The sequence below is a fragment of the Schistocerca serialis genome, chromosome 6 (genome assembly GCF_023864345.2).
Source record: "Schistocerca serialis cubense isolate TAMUIC-IGC-003099 chromosome 6, iqSchSeri2.2, whole genome shotgun sequence".
NCBI classification, from domain to species: Eukaryota; Metazoa; Arthropoda; class Insecta; order Orthoptera; family Acrididae; genus Schistocerca; species Schistocerca serialis.
In genome coordinates this window covers 187,962,319-187,978,329 of record NC_064643.1, presented here as the reverse complement: position 1 = coordinate 187,978,329, position 16,011 = coordinate 187,962,319, and the positions used below count along the sequence as shown (strand labels likewise).

Here is a 16,011-nt window from a genome sequence, read left to right as displayed (position 1 = left end):
CGATCTGACGCGATCATGTGTATGTGTCTCCGATACCAGCTCATCTACCCGACTTTAGAAACAGTGTTATTACAACAGTTACGTCTGACACATTGATCAAGGTTTCGGAACAACTCGCCTATCCATTCGATATGTGATCGGTGTTCACACTGAATAATTGTAAGAAAAACTACATTTTGCTGCCCGCAGCTCGTGGTCGTGCGGTAGCGTTCTCACTTCCCACGCCCGGGTTCCCGGGTTCGATTCCCGGCGGGGTCAGGGATTTTCACTGCCTCGTATGGCTTGGGTGTTGTGTGATGTCATTAGGTTAGTTAGGTTTAAGTAGTTCTAAGTTCTAGGGGACTGATGACCATCGATGTTACGTCCCATAGTGCTCAGAGCCATTTGAACCATTTTGTATTTTGCTATCATTTGGTGTATTATTTATAATAGTGAGGTGAATGTAATATGTGCTACAAAGAGTTAAAACTCGTATATTCATTTTGAAACGCCCCGCACTCTGTAAGGAGCTACCTGAGACCACAATCCCTTACACTAAAATATACAGGAATTCCGTGGAAAACCTCTGAAATTTTCTGAGATTCAGCTTGTTTACACTGACGTGACGAAAGTCGTGGGATACCTCCTAATTTAACGTAGTACCTCCTTTTCGTCGGCGTAGTGCAGCAACTGGACGTCGTTGAAAGACCAATGCAGAAATAATGAGCCATGCTGCCTTTATAACCCTACAGAATTGCGAAATTGAAGCCAGTGTAGGATTTTGTGCAAAAACTGACCTCTCGATTATCCCCCATAAATGTTCGATGAGATTCATGTTGGGCCATCAGGTGGCCATATCACTCGCTCGAATTGTCCAGAATGTTCTTCAAACCAGTCGCCAACGACTGTGGCCCAGTGATTTATCGGAACATGAAATCCATAAGCGAGTGAAAATTTTCTCCAAGTAGCCGAACACAACTATTTGCAGTCAGTGACACAGGCCATTTCACGTAAACACAGACCACACCATTATGAAACAACCACCAGCTTGTACAGTGCCTTGTTGACAACCTGGGCCCCTAGTTTCGTGGGGTCTGTGCCACGCTAGAACCTTACCGTCAGCTCTTGCCAACTGAAATCGGGTCTCATCTGATTAGGACAGCACGAAATCGCCTGCAGTGCAGCTACTCGACCCCTGACCACATCGGTTGGACGCTGTGGTCACGGGTCGAGCAGCGGCACTGCAGGCGATGGTGTGCTGTTAGCGAAGGCACTCTCGTCGGTCGTCTGCTACCATTGCCCAATAACGCCCAATTTCGCCGCACTGTCCTAACGAATACGTTCGTCGTACGAGTCACATTGATTTCTACGGTCATTTCGCGCAGAGATGCTTGTCTGTTAGCACTGACAACATACGGCAACGCCGCTGCTCTCGGTCGTTAAGTGAACGTTCAAATGGTTCAAATGGCTCTGAGCACTATGGGACTTAACATCTGCGGTCATCAGCCCCCAAGAACTTAGAACTACTTAAACCTAACTAACCTAAGGACATCACACACATCCATGCCCGAGGCAGGATTCGAACCTGCGACCGTAGCGGTAACGCGGTTCCAGACTGAAGCGCCTAGAACCGCACGGCCACACCGGCCGGCTTAAGTGAAGGCTATCAGGCATTGCGTTGTATGAAATGTGGTGTTCTCCACACATTCTTGGCACTGTGGATCTCGAAATATTGAATTCCCTAACGATTTTCGGAATAGAATGTCCAATGCGTCTAGTTCCAACTACCATTCCGCGTCCAGAGTTTGTTAATTCCCGTAGTGCGGCCATAATCGTGTCGGACAGCCTTTCACATGAATCACCTGAATACAAATGGCAGCTCCACAAGCGCACTTCCCGTTTATACCTTGTATACGCAATACTATCCTCATTTGTATACGTGCATATCGTTATCGGTGCGTTGCGTAACCAAGGTCACTTGCTCTGTATATAAGCGGGCAGTGCCCGCCAGCGGAACCATTCCGCTGTGAGCTCTATCTGCAACACTGAAGCACTATGCCTCGTCGACGTGTGTATCGTCAACGTCGCCACCGCATGCCTGTCTACAAACACATAATAAGCTTCGAAAATAAACTTGGCACAAATGGAACGGCACAAAGTGTGATATTGAATGGACCGATTTTTTTCCGTGGATGTGGAGTTAATTTCAGTTTTGATGCTGGCACAGGGAGTACTGGAAGTGGATGGTTTATTCTAGCTATTGTCCGATGTGAGAATGCCTCTCTACCTAGACTCGAATCATTCGCCGACCGAGATGTCATCGCTTACAAGACCTGGCATTGTGGAATAGATGCTAAGTCCCTGTCTAGACCTAGTTATGTAAATAGTAATATGCCTTTTACATTGTATACTCGCTCATGTCGTAAAGTTAGTAATGATGAAAATATGTGTTGGACAGCCTTTCACATGAATCACCTGAGTACAAATGACAGCTCCACCAGCGCACTTCCCGTTTATACCTTGTACACGCAATACTACCCCCATCTGTATATGTGCACACCGTTATCCCATGACTTTTGTAACCTATGTGTAGCTGAAATAATGTAGAGCGGATCGACCACCCAAAAAGGAAATAGCCATACCTTTGTGCCGCTGACACGATTTTGCTTATTTCCACGAGAGCCTCCGGCTCACTGTGTATCGCTGTAGCCCAACCGGCCGTGTCCATCACCTCGAAGATGTTGTCCCCGATGAAATCGAGACTGGCGTCCTTTAACGAGGTGAAGGAGTGTTTCATGGCGACGATGGCGACGGACACTGCATTGTCGACAGTGATTTCGTCTGCCAAGTGCTTTTCGCAGTACTCCTTCAGAACACGCAGCCCGTAGTCGTCGGCGAGTGCCAAGAGGTCGACTGTGATGCTCGCCGGGGGCGGCAGCTGGTCGCTGTACATGTAGCGCAGCGCCCGGCGCACCTCCTGTTCCGGCGCCCCGGCCACGTGCAGGATGCCGCCCGGGAGGTCGGTGAGCTTCTCGGCGAGCACGGGGCTGCGAGCCGCCAACACCGCCCTGTGAGCTGCCAGCGCGACCCCGCCCACCATCAGCGTGACGTCGCTGCACACGCCAGACGCCAGCAGAGCCAGCAGGTCGCCCGCCAGCCTGCCCTTGGCGTCTTCCCCCTCTGCTGGTTCTTCAGTCTCGCTGCAGACATAAATAATGGTCTTGTTAATGCGCCTCTAATGAGGGTACAGCAAGCGCACTAGCTCAAGCTTACATCCGCCCACAAAAGTTAAACATACCCATTAACTCCGAGTCTTTCTCGGAAGCGTGCTTCAATAAAATCTTCTCGGTTTACGAGCCGTGTCATTTCGAATACAACACTCGAGCTTTCGCTAGCTGTCTCCGCCGACGACATCAGGCATTGAAATCATTGACTGTCAGGGCTGGCATGGTGTTCTGCATTCCTTCCATACTGTTGAGCAACTACTACCAAGACAGGCCGTGTCCTGAAGAGACACGGACTGAGACCAATGTTCCGGCCTGTCTCCAAGATAAGATATATCTTCACGCCGTTATAGACAATATACAGCGATAGGCAAAATACATAAACAGTGGTAGTAATGGGATGGTTGTGTTTTGCGGTCAACAACGCACGTAAGACACGTATCGTGCTGGATTGTGCATGTTCAATACAGACTAGGCATCAGTGCAGGTTGTTTACGAGTAGTATCAGTATTTGCATTCAGAGGCCGAGGTGGACGTGCAAAGGAAGACCTAACAGAGTTCCAAGGAGGGCAGATTGTGGGACCTGATTAGCTGGACCATTAGAAACCCACACAGCCAACTTATTGAATATTTCAAGAGCAACTGTTTCAACAGTCATGACAGCCTACACAAAACATGAAAAGACATCATCATGCAAATGTAATAGTGGGCGCAAATCAACACCAAATGACACAGATCGTAGTGCGCTAACACGAACTGTGTCAAAACAACAAAAAACTGCGGCCGCTGAAGTGACTTCAGAGCTCAACAGCCATCTTCGAGACCCCGTATCTGTCGACACTGTCGGCCGGGAACTGCCTAAAGCGAATATTCATGGACGAACTGCTATAACGAAACCATCAGCGACGACAACCAACGCAAAGAAGCGTAAAACTTTGTGTCAGGAGCATAAATCATGGACGGCTGATCAGGGGCAGCACGTCGTATGGTCCAATGAGTCAACGTTTTCATTATTTCCAACATCTGGCCGGATTTACGTCTGGAGAACGCCAAAAGAAGCCTACAATCCTGATGGCTTGGTTCCAATGGTTAAGCATGGAGATGGAAGTGATATGGTGTGCGCAGCCTTATCACGGTATTGTGCTGGTCCCATGATTACTCTCAAAGGCCGTGCTACAGCCAACAATTATGTGAACAGTTTAGGTGATCCGGTGCACCCCACAATTCAAATATTGTTCCCAATTATGCCATATTTCAGGACGATAATGCACGCATTCACACAGCTAAGACAGTACAGTCGTGGTATGTGGAGCACGCAACTGAACTGCAGCGTCTTTCCTCGCCAGTACAGTCCTTGGATTTGTGCATTATCGAACCCTTATGGGCGGTATTGGGGCGCAGAGTCAGGAGCAGGTTTCCGCCTCCCTCGTCACTTCAGGAGCTAGAAGAGCTCCTGATCGAAGAATGGCGTAACATTCTACTGAGACTATAAAATCATATGCCAGTATTCCAAGACGACTCGCAGCTCTATTACGGACAAATGGGGGTCCAACTCATTAATAAACCATTCCCAAGTAAGTACATGTGTTCACTTTATTTTGCCCATCCCGTGAAGGTCTTCTAGTTCCTGGGCATGTAGGGCGTTTGAATGTGATAGTATTTACATAGTCAAACCATTAGCACTGTTGCCAAGCGTTGTGCAGAGCATTCACGACATATCAAACAAAGGCAACGTGAGAAGTTGCTCGTGGATGAACATTGCCTAGAAAATGGGCATAAAATATAATTTGGAAAAAAAGGAAAACGAGAGTTTCGGAAAAAACAGCTTCATACTGGGATTCTGTTGTCAAAGAAGCGGCAGAAGTTGAAATAAATATCAATAATTTTAGCAGAGGCCCGATCAGTAGGGCATGGGGATGAGCTTTGTACATTGAGCGAAAGGGAAGACGTAGGCTTGACGCTAGTAGGGACGCAGGAGCGGCAGTTCCAAACGTGGCGCTCGGCGTTCGCAGCATGTGACGTCACTCGGTGCCACGGCGGGACGGAGCCGCTAGGAACAGTTCAACTTGCCTTCCGCGAATGCGCCATTCCCGCCCTCTCTGGAAAGTTCCATATGCTGCCATCATAGCTACATAAATCAGAACAACGTGCCAGGCCCGGCAGTCATTGATATCAACTCCTGATGACAATGGCGGGGACAACCATCGGAAGTTCGAGTGTTTCATTCGAAATGACGCAGCTTGTAAGCCGAGAAGATCTTATTGAGCATATTCTTGGAACAGGATTTCATCATTGTTACACAACAAGGAAAAAACTTAATCATAAGACATTCGTCCAAAGTCCACAATTACCTACATTATCTAATCAAAAGCATCTGGACACCGATTAGTGACCGCTGGTACTCTGCTCTATGGAAGAACTGCAGCCCATTCATCCCCAAGAGCCGAAACCCGAGGAGATAGTAACGTTTGACTCTGGTGTCTGGAGATAAATCGTCATTCTGACATTCCAGAGGTGTTTCGTTGGTTTTAGGTCGGAACTTTCGGCAGATCAGTCCATTTTATGAATGTTATCGTCCCCGAACGAATTCCTCACAGACACTGCTCCGACAGGGTGCATTGTAATGCTCATATAAACAATGTCTGAACTCTTCCACTACTGTACACAGTGCAAAATGCTGTGATATGTGTTCATAGGCTTCCACATTTAGAATGGTTCAAATGGCTCTGAGCACTATGGGACTTTTGCTGAGGTCATCAGTCCCCTAGAACTTAGAACTACTTAAACCTAACTAACCTAAGGACATCACACACATCCTTGCCCGAGGCAGGATTCGAACCTGCGACCGCAGCGGTCGCTCGGTTCCAGACTGTAGCGCCTAGAACCGCTCGGCCACTCCGGCCGGCTCCATATTTAGAGTTTTCTGAAGTACAATATGAGGACTACACTCTAACCGCAGAAATCACACCACCTCCTCCATACTTCACTGCTGGCACTACACACGATGGCAGGCACTTTCTCCAGGCATTCGCCAAACCGAACCCTTCCAACCAATTGTCACAAGCTCTAGCGCAATTCATAATTCCAAATCACTTGTTTCCAATTATCCACTGTCCAATGGCGTCGAGTTTTACATCACTTCAAGTGCCACTAACACTGACCATAGAAGTGTGTGGCTCATGAGAAGCTGATCGGCCACTGTATCCCACTGTCTTTAACTCGCTACGAACATTGTCAAAGCTTGAATGCTTAAAGCACTTTGGAACTCTACTGTTTTTAGGCGATTTTTTGTAGTTGCCCTCCGCAGTGCTCGTTCACAGAGCCCCTGTACATACAGGCTGCCTGGTCTTTGTTTAGCCTTGGTTGTTCTTTGCGTTTCCTTTTCACACACATATCACCAACAGGCGAATTGGGCAGCATTGTAAGGTTTGAAATCTTGCTGATGGACTCCATAGTCAAGTGCAGTCCAGTGACTTGTCCATGTTCCAAGTCGCTGAGCTCTCTTGACCGACCCATTCTTGCGTACTGACAACACAACACTGACAACCTCCTTTTATACTAGTACGTCCGCCTCTTGTGACAAAAAATGGCTCTGAGCACTATGGGACTTAACATCTGTGGGTATCAGTCCCCTAGAACTTAGAACTAATTAAACCTAACTAACCTAAGGACATCACACACATCCATGCCCGAGGCAGGATTCGAACCTGCGACCGTAGCGGTCGCGCGGTTCCCGACTGAAGCGCCTAGAACCGTTCGGCCACACCAGCCGGCTCTTGTGACATCAAGAGGTCAATTCCTCATTACACAGAGGTGTCCAGATACTTTTGATCAGGTAGTGTATATTCTGTAAACCAAGTAACATATCATCAACAAGAAGTCTGAAAAACAGAACAACAAATCAGTTTAAACAGGATGCTGATAGCAGAAACACAGGTGTTGTAGCTATGTGGTATTGTCTTTATGATGTAGTCCAGCAACCATTGTGAAACTCACCTTATTCCTGAAAATGATCTGTTTGTTGGTTAGCGGGAATAGTCCCCAAATGCTTCCCACGCATACACTCACAAGACAAAATGCTTTTCACCCACTCCAAAGAGCACACTAGTCTCTTTGCAGCGCTGTAAGTGGTCGAGAACTCGAACTAGGCCATCATGTGACCTCTCATCGCTGATGCAACTCACGGCAGTGAAGTGGTGTCTACCCATCAATTGCTTGCTCGCAATCAGCATATTACGATGGGTCGTCTTGGAGAGATGAAAGAACAGTAGAAATTAACTATCATGTTCGGACGTGCCCATGACCATACTGAGAATGAAGCTCAATAATGTTCTGGAGTATCAACATGGACTGTGCATCGAATCCGTAAGGGAACATGTCACTCGCAGTTCTGTAATACAGCCTAAGAACTGTGGTCGTAGAAGAATCTTAATCAATAGGGGCTGCAGATGAATGACACATCCTTCCGACGACAACTTGTCTCAAAACTGACAAGTATTTCTTCCATTACTTCTTGGAAAAACAATTCCATATGTAAGGTAAAATAACTGGTACACTTCTTGTTCTGCTGATTTTTAATTTTTTTCAACTAGTTTTCGAATTATTGGGTCATCTACAGAAACTGACTAGCGTCAGAAAAGGACTGCAGTCCTTGGGTAACCAAACATTACAAGCAAAGAGGCAATCCGCTTGCATACAGTGTTGTATATTGAACTTGTTTCTTAATGTTGGAACGAGACTTTAGACAATGGACAATAATAAGCACAATCAATAAATAAACTATACATTATTATTGTTTAAATGATTATAATGCTAAAGTTTCTGAGGCCTTGAGACTGGCTGCCAAACTGTTCAACTGAGCACTTTTCATTTATGTTGTGGAACAAACATGTTTAACATTGTAAACTAAACTTCAGGCAATGGACAATATTATACACAATAATTAAAGTGCACAATCTTACAGTATTATAGGTTATATAGTTATGATTCCATAGTTTGTGAGGTAGTGATATCGGCTAAGAAGCATGTAACTGAGAGCTAGTGACGTATGTTGTGCAACGACGTTTTACATTGTGAATTATACTTTATGCGATGGGCAATATTAAATACAGCACATGGTTAAAATACACAGTATTACAACTTATACTGTTGAAGGTTGTGGGGTACGAAAGGTAAGGAATAGGGAATGCTATTGTGTTTTAATTTTGTTTTGCAACATGTGTCATTGTGTCGATTTGTTGGTACGTGGAAGGTTGGCTGACGCTTTAAAGTGGGGATGTGCTTAGCTGCAATTGATCATTTAGAACCAGCTTGGGGTTTTGAGCTAAATGTTTGTTTACCTCAAGTGCTTCCAAGAAAATCAGTAGAACAAAAACAGTCTACTTGTTATCCAACCTTAAACTGACAAGTATTGCTGCTATCACTGAATACAGTCCGTGCATCCCTGAATATGGAAGTAAATAGGAATATAAAAAAAGGGAGAAGGCAGATTTCGGACTACCTAACAGATCAAAACGAAAATTTCTGTTCCGACACTGACAATGTTGAGTGTTTATGGAAAAAGTTCAAGGCAATCGTAAAATGCGTTTCAGACAGGTATGTGCCGAGTAAAACTGTGAGGGACGGGAAAAACCCACCGTGGTTCAACAACAAAGTTAGGAAACTAGTGCGAAAGCATAGAGAGCTTCACTCCAAGTTTAAACGCAGCCAAAACCTCTCAGACAAACAGAAGCTAAACGATGTCGAAGTTAGCGTAAGGAGGGCTATGCGTGAAGCGTTCAGTGAATTCGAAAGTAAAATTCTATGTACCGACTTGACAGGAAATCCTAAGAAGTTCTGGTCTTACGTTAAATCAGTCAGTGGCTTGAAACAGCATATCCAGACACTCCGGGATGATGATGGCATTGAAACAGAGGATGACACGCGTAAAGCTGAAATACTAAACACCTTTTTCCAAAGCTGTTTCACAGAGGAAGACCGCACTGCAGTTCCTTCTCTAAATCCTCGCACAAACGAAAAAATGGCTGACATCCAAATAAGTGTCCAAGGAATAGAAAAGCAACTGGAATCACTCAACAGAGGAAAGTCCACTGGACCTGACGGGATACCAATTCGATTCTACACAGAGTACGCGAAAGAACTTGCCCCCCTTCTAACAGCCGTGTACCGCAAGTCTCTCGAGGAACGGAAGGTTCCAAATGATTGGAAAAGAGCACAGGTAGTCCCAGTCTTCAAGAAGGGTCGTCGAGCAGATGCGCAAAACTATAGACCTATATCTCTGACGTCGATCTGTTGTAGAATTTTAGAACATGTTTTTTGCTCGCGTATCATGTCGTTTTTGGAAACCCAGAATCTACTCTGTAGGAGTCAACATGGATTCCGGAAACAGCGATCGTGTGAGACCCAACTCGCTTTATTTGTTCATGAGACCCAGAAAATATTAGATACACGCTCCCAGGTAGATGCTGTTTTCCTTGACTTCCGGAAGGCGTTCGATACAGTTCCGCACTGTCGCCTGATAAACAAAGTAAGAGCCTACGGAATATCAGAACAGCTGCGTGGCCGGAATGGAAGAGTTTTTAGCAAACAGAACACAGCATGTTGTTATCAATGGAGAGACGTCTACAGACGTTAAAGTAACCTCTGGCGTGCCACAGGGGAGTGTTATGGGACCATCGCTTTTCACAATATATATAAATGACCTAGTAGATAGTGTCGGAAATTCCGTGCGGCTTTTCGCGGATGATGCTGTAGTATACAGAGACGTTGCAGCATTAGAAAATTGTAGCGAAATGCAGGAAGATCTGCAGCAGATAGGCTCTTGGTGCAGGGAGTGGCAACTGTCCCTTAATATAGACAAATGTAATGTATTGCGAATACATAGAAAGAAGGATCCTTTATTGTATGATTATATGATAGCGGAACAAACACTGGTAGCAGTTACTTCTGTAAAATATCTGGGAGTATGCGTGCGGAACGATTTGAAGTGGAATGATCATATAAAATTAATTGTTGGTAAGGCGGGTACCAGGTTGAGATTCATTGGGAAAGTACTTAGAAAATGTAGTCCATCAACAAAGGAGGTGGCTTACAAAACACTCGTTCGACCTATACTTGAGTATTGCTCATCAGTGTGGGATCCGTACCAGATCGGGTTGCCGGAGGAGATAGAGAAGATCCAAAGAAGAGCGGCGCGTTTCGTCACAGGGTTATTTGGTAACCGTGATAGGGTTACGGAGATGTTTAGCAAACTCAAGTGGCAGACTCTGCAAGAGAGGCGCTCTGCATCGCCAGGTTTCGAGAGAGTGCGTTTCTGGATGAGGCATTGAATATATTGTTTCCCCCTACTTATACCTCCCGAGGAGATCACGAATGTAAAATTAGAGAGATTCGAGCGCGCACGGAGGTTTTCCGACAGTCGTTCTTCCCGCGAACCATACGCGACTGGAACAGAAAAGGGAGGTAATGACAGTGGCACGTAATGTGCCCTCCGCCACACACCGTTGGGTGGCTTGCGGAGTATAAATGTAGATGTAGATGCTCCACCAATTTCCATGCATTCAATGCGAGAGGAAATGCATGCGATGGAAATCTGGAGTCAGGTATCTCCCAAAAGGCGATTGCTCACAGTGATACGTCAGGCGGCAAGTCTTCAATGGGCCAAACAACACAGGAACTGTAAAGTAGCTATCTGGAGATCCATACTGTGATCAAACGAAGACAGATTTTTACCTCTGTTCGACTGAAGAAAGACGACGAGTGCAGAGGCAGCCCAATGAGGCGTTCAACCTGCAGTGTGTGTAGGATGTAGGTGAGGCCGGGGGTGGTTCAGTGCTGTTTCCTGAGAGTTTTTCATTCCACCACTTCGAGCCATTCATTCATTCAAGTTATCGTGGACACGAACCACCAAATTTATTTCAAGATTCTCGATGATCTAGCGTTTCTCATTCTCCTTCATCTCTATGATGCACACAGCCCAGTCACATTAATGTGATCACTGCCTACGGTCGACGTCAACGTGCAATAACCACTCACAGACGGTGGCAGCACTAGCAGTGGAGGATATACAAAGCCTGTCAGGGCAAGAGAGACGCGGATAACAGTGCAGTCTTTGTAATGCGGAAACGGAGCGATTTATCTGACGTCTGGTCATTGCCTTTAGGGCCAACGGTGGAAACATTTCTGAAACGGCTAAGTTTGTAAACTGTTCACATTCCAAAATCAGCGCCGAAGCAACTGTGGTACACCACAGGTCATTCATTACAAGGTTAGCTGCAGGGACGTGTTCGGGCGTATAGACATGCAACTCTTAAGCTACTGACCGCCCAGTTGAATCAAGAGGCTACCAACAGTGTCTCCTCAACGACCTTTTAACGAATGTCGCTTCGTATGGGCTTCCGCAGCAAGTGCCTGGTTCATCCAACCATGCTGACTGCTCTTGATCAGCGACGATGGCTCGAATTTACACACCAATACCGCAACTAAACTTCCTGAGTGACGACAGGTAGCCTTTTCGGATGAACCATGTCCTATGTTCCAACGGACAGATGGCCATTGGCGTGTACGGTGTGAAACGCCTCAAAGCAATAATCTTCGGAATGGTGCAGGCCGAAGGATATTCCCTGGGCGATCTCCTGATTCTGGAAGGCATAATGAATCAACATAAGTGTGCATCTGGTCGTGCGGTAGCGTTCTCGCTTCCCACGCCCGGGTTCGATTCCCGGCGGGGTCAGGGATTCTCTCTGCCTCGTGATGACTGGGTGTTGTGTGATGTCCTTAGGTTAGTTAGGTTTAAGTAGTTCTAAGTTCTAGGGGACTGATGACCATAGATGTTAAGTCCCATAGTGCTCAGAGCCATTTGAATCATTTTTTTTAAGTGTGCATCATACCTTGGGAATCACGTTCACACCTACATGCAGGTTGTCGTTCCTCGGCAAGATGTCATCCACCAGCAGGACAATACGTGCTACACAGCTCGCAGTGTACCTGCGTGGTTCGAAGTGCACCAAGAGGAGTTTACCATACTTCCCTGGCCTTCACGCTCCTCGATTTAAAACCCAGCCTAGAATATCTGGGACCAACTCGATCATCTTGTTCGCGCCACGGGTCCTCAACTACTCTCATGCTCGTAAATTACGGATAATGCTGATACATGGTGAAACAACGCTCTGGTGGGCGGTTTGCGGGTTTGAATCACCTCGGGGTATGACCATGCTGTTCATTGGACCTGCGGTCGTCGCACGGTGTTGCTGGCAGCAGTCCACATACGCAGAGGTGTGCATGTCAGAGTACGGTGCAGTGAGTAAGCGTGCAGACGTTTTCAGACGTGCTAATGGTGACTGTCTGTTTAAAATGGCTCAAAGAACACATATTGACGACGTTATGAGGGATAGAATACTAGGGCGACTGGAGGCTGGTCAAACACAGCAGGTGTGCCACAAAATGTGATCTCAAGATTATGACAACTATTCCAATAGACAGGAAACGTGTTCAGGCGCTACAGTACGGGACGTCCACAGCGTACAACACCACAAGAAGTCCGATAGGTATCGCACCATCACTGCCCGCAGCTGGCCACGGACTACTGCAGATAGCCTTGCTCGGGACAGTACCGCAGCCACAGACAACTGAACAGACATGGTTTATTCGCCCGGAGACCTGCAAGGTGCATTCCACTGACCCATGGTGACAGGAGAGCCCGTAAAGCCTGGTGTCGAGAACACAGTACATGGTCATTGGAACAGCGATCCTAGGTTATGTTCACGGACGAGTCCAGGTATAGTCTGAAGAGTAATTCTCGCCGGGTTTTCATCTGGCGTGAACCAGAAACCAGATACCACCCCCTTTATGTCCTTGAAAGGGACCTGTATGGAAGTCTTGGTTTGATGGGGTGGGGTGGGATTATGATTGGTGCACCTACATCCCTGCATGTCTTTGACAGAGGAACTGTAACAGGTCAGGTCTATGGGCGTCATTTTGCACCAATATGTCCGCCTTTTCAGGGGTGCAGTGGGTCCCACCTTCCTCCTGATGGATGATAACGCACGGCCCCACCAAGCTGCCATCGTGGAGGAGTACCTTGAAACAGGAGATATCAGGCGAATGGTGTGGCCTGCCTGTTCTCCAGCCCTAAACGCTATCGAGCACGTCTGGGATGCTCTCGGTTGACGTATAGCTGCACGTCTTCAAACCCCTACGACACTTCAGGAGCTCCGACAGGCACTGGTGCAAGAAAAGGAGGCTATACCCCTGCAGCTGCTCGACCACCTGATCGAGAATGTGCCAACCCGTTGTGCGGCCTGTGTACGTGTGCATAGTGATCATATCCCATACTGACGTCGGGTGCATGCACAGGAAACAGTGGCGTTCTGCAGCCATGTGTTTCGGGACGTCAACTTATCACCAATACCGTGGACTTACGGATCTGTGTCGTGTGTGTTCCCTATGTGCCTACGCTATTAGCGCCAGTTTTGTGTAGTGCCACGTTGTGTGGCACCACATTCTGCAATTATCCTTAATTTATGAGCATGCGTGTAGTAACCTACCGCAGCTGGCCGTGGTACTGGAGTCGGTTAGAGACCCAGAAAGATTCTCCTCCTGCATGTCTAGCAGCTGTCCGAGCTGCAAAAGATGGTCGTTCAGGCTTGCCACTGTTGGTCACGTTTACGTGATTGACAGTGTATACACTGCGGACACTCTCGTCTTTCCCCCCCCCCCCTCCCCCGCGACGGAGCTTCTGTTCCTCCCTCGGGCATGGATGTGTGTGTTGTCCTTAGCGTAAGTTAGTTAGATTAAGTAGTGTGTAAGCTTAGGGACCGATGACCTCGGGCAGTTTGGTCCCATAGGTTCTTACTACAAATTTCCACTTTTCAAACCTATGGAAAGGATCTGAGTCCGGAACCGCGCTGCTGCTACGGTCGCAGGTTCGAATCCTGCCTCGCGCATAGGTGGTTGTGATGTCCTTGAGTTAGATAAGTTTAAGTAGTTCTAATTCTAGGGGACTGATGACCTCAGATATTAAGTCCCATAGTCCTTCGAGCCATTTGAACCATTTTTTAAAAGGTCTGAGGCTATTTGAAAAAGTGGGTTAAAAGTAGCAAACAAAATTCCGGAACCACGATGAATAAGATTACTTCAGCTGTATGATACATTTTTATTTCTGATCCAACTAGTTTGGTGGCGTTGGAGCAACATCTTCTGGGACAAATATTTATTTCTTAAATTATTCCAAGCGATAAGCAGTAGATGACCTGAAATTCTTTGTCCAATTGTGATAAAACCATCAAGAGGTCGGTAGTCCACTTGAAAATACAGCAGAATGCGGGAAACATCATCCCGATACAGGAAAACTTAAACTTGTCATCGTCGCGACAACCTTAAGTTAGCAGTGACCACCTTGACGAACTCGTACAGCTGAAGCAGTCCTACTAATCAAGGCTCAATTCTATATCTGTGAATGCCCAAAGTAGAAAATTTGCAAAATTTCCGAAATTTAGCAGCTGTATGGGATCTTTTGCAGCAACTGTTAAGGCTTGTATTATTTTGCATTTCTTCTTAAACGTTCTGCTGATTACGAAAGCTATTCGCCAGACACATTTCGCTTTATTTGTAAATCACGCTCGTGGTGATTGCGTATGGAACTGGTGAATCGCGATAAGAGGAGCCGGCCTGAGTGGCCGTGCGGTTCTGGGCGCTACAGTCTGGAACCGAGCGACCGCTACGGTGGCAGGTTCGAATCCTGCCTTGGGCATGGATGAGTGTGATGTCCTTAGGTTAGTTAGGTTTAATTAGTTCTAAATTCTAGGCGATTGATGACCTCAGAAGTTAAGTCGCGTAGTGCTCAGAACCATTTTTGAACGATAAGAGGTCATTATGCGTTTACAGAATTACATGGAATGGTATTTTCCAATAAACTGAAATTCGTCTAGTCAAAAACGTTCTTAATTTGCTATACATTTAGATCGGGTAACGCAAAATAATACGTAAAATTATATGACCTAAAATTTAAATCACATGACTGTTCAAAGCAGGAGGTATTACTTTCCTGGACATGTAGCGAATTCCGAATTGGATCGGGGTCTTGACAGTAAATGATAGTGGTTACGTAGGCCCTTTTTTTTTACCCTGAACTCCTTGATTACGGTTAAGTTTTAAACTGCGTGCCTAAACATTGGTGCATGAAAACAGGTAAGGTGGTGCGTGGAATCCCGCTATTGTTTTCGCTTCGTCTCTGGCAGACGTTACACAATTTGTGTTTCAGTGCTTTAGTACAACGATATGATGACCCCTATAGACTACACAATATTCTGTTTCTTGCTTGTGAACTCAACTTTCTCTTCGTAATATAAATAATGGCTTAGACAACTTTGACGTCACTGGTTCATTGATCTAGGCGCTCCAGTCTGGAGCCGCGCTGTTGCTACATTCGCAGGTTCGAATCCTGCCTCGGGCATGGATGTGTGTGCTGTCCTTAGGTTAGTTAGGTTTAAGTAGTTCTAAGTTCTAGGGGACTGATGACCTCAGAAGTTAAGTCCCATAGTGCTCAGAGCCATTTGTTTCCGTATTCGCTGCATCAACATATTCTTTAGTACAGGTACTGCACGTGAAGTGGTGCGTTCTTTACGCAGTGGTGCTGCATTGAACTATACTATGCAGCTTCGTTGTCTCATCCATAACCACATGGGGTGTTAAGGGAAAAAGTGCAGGTATTTTTATTGGTGACTGAGGACAGTGTACTCAAAAACATTACATCGGCGTTTACTTCATTTGCAAACTAATAATTACAATGGAGACTTGATTATCCGGACCT

The 16,011-nt window shown here is 46.3% G+C and overlaps 1 protein-coding gene across 1 annotated transcript in view; it reads right to left on the bottom strand.

Moving 5' to 3' along the window:
* The window catches only part of LOC126483712 (leucine-zipper-like transcriptional regulator 1), an 80,677-nt gene that overhangs the window by 19,733 nt on the left and 44,933 nt on the right, over positions 1-16,011 (bottom strand). The window contains exon 3 of the mRNA XM_050106807.1: positions 2,622-3,179. Within this exon, the coding sequence (XP_049962764.1) occupies positions 2,622-3,179 (558 nt within the window). The remainder of the gene's footprint in view (positions 1-2,621; positions 3,180-16,011) is intronic.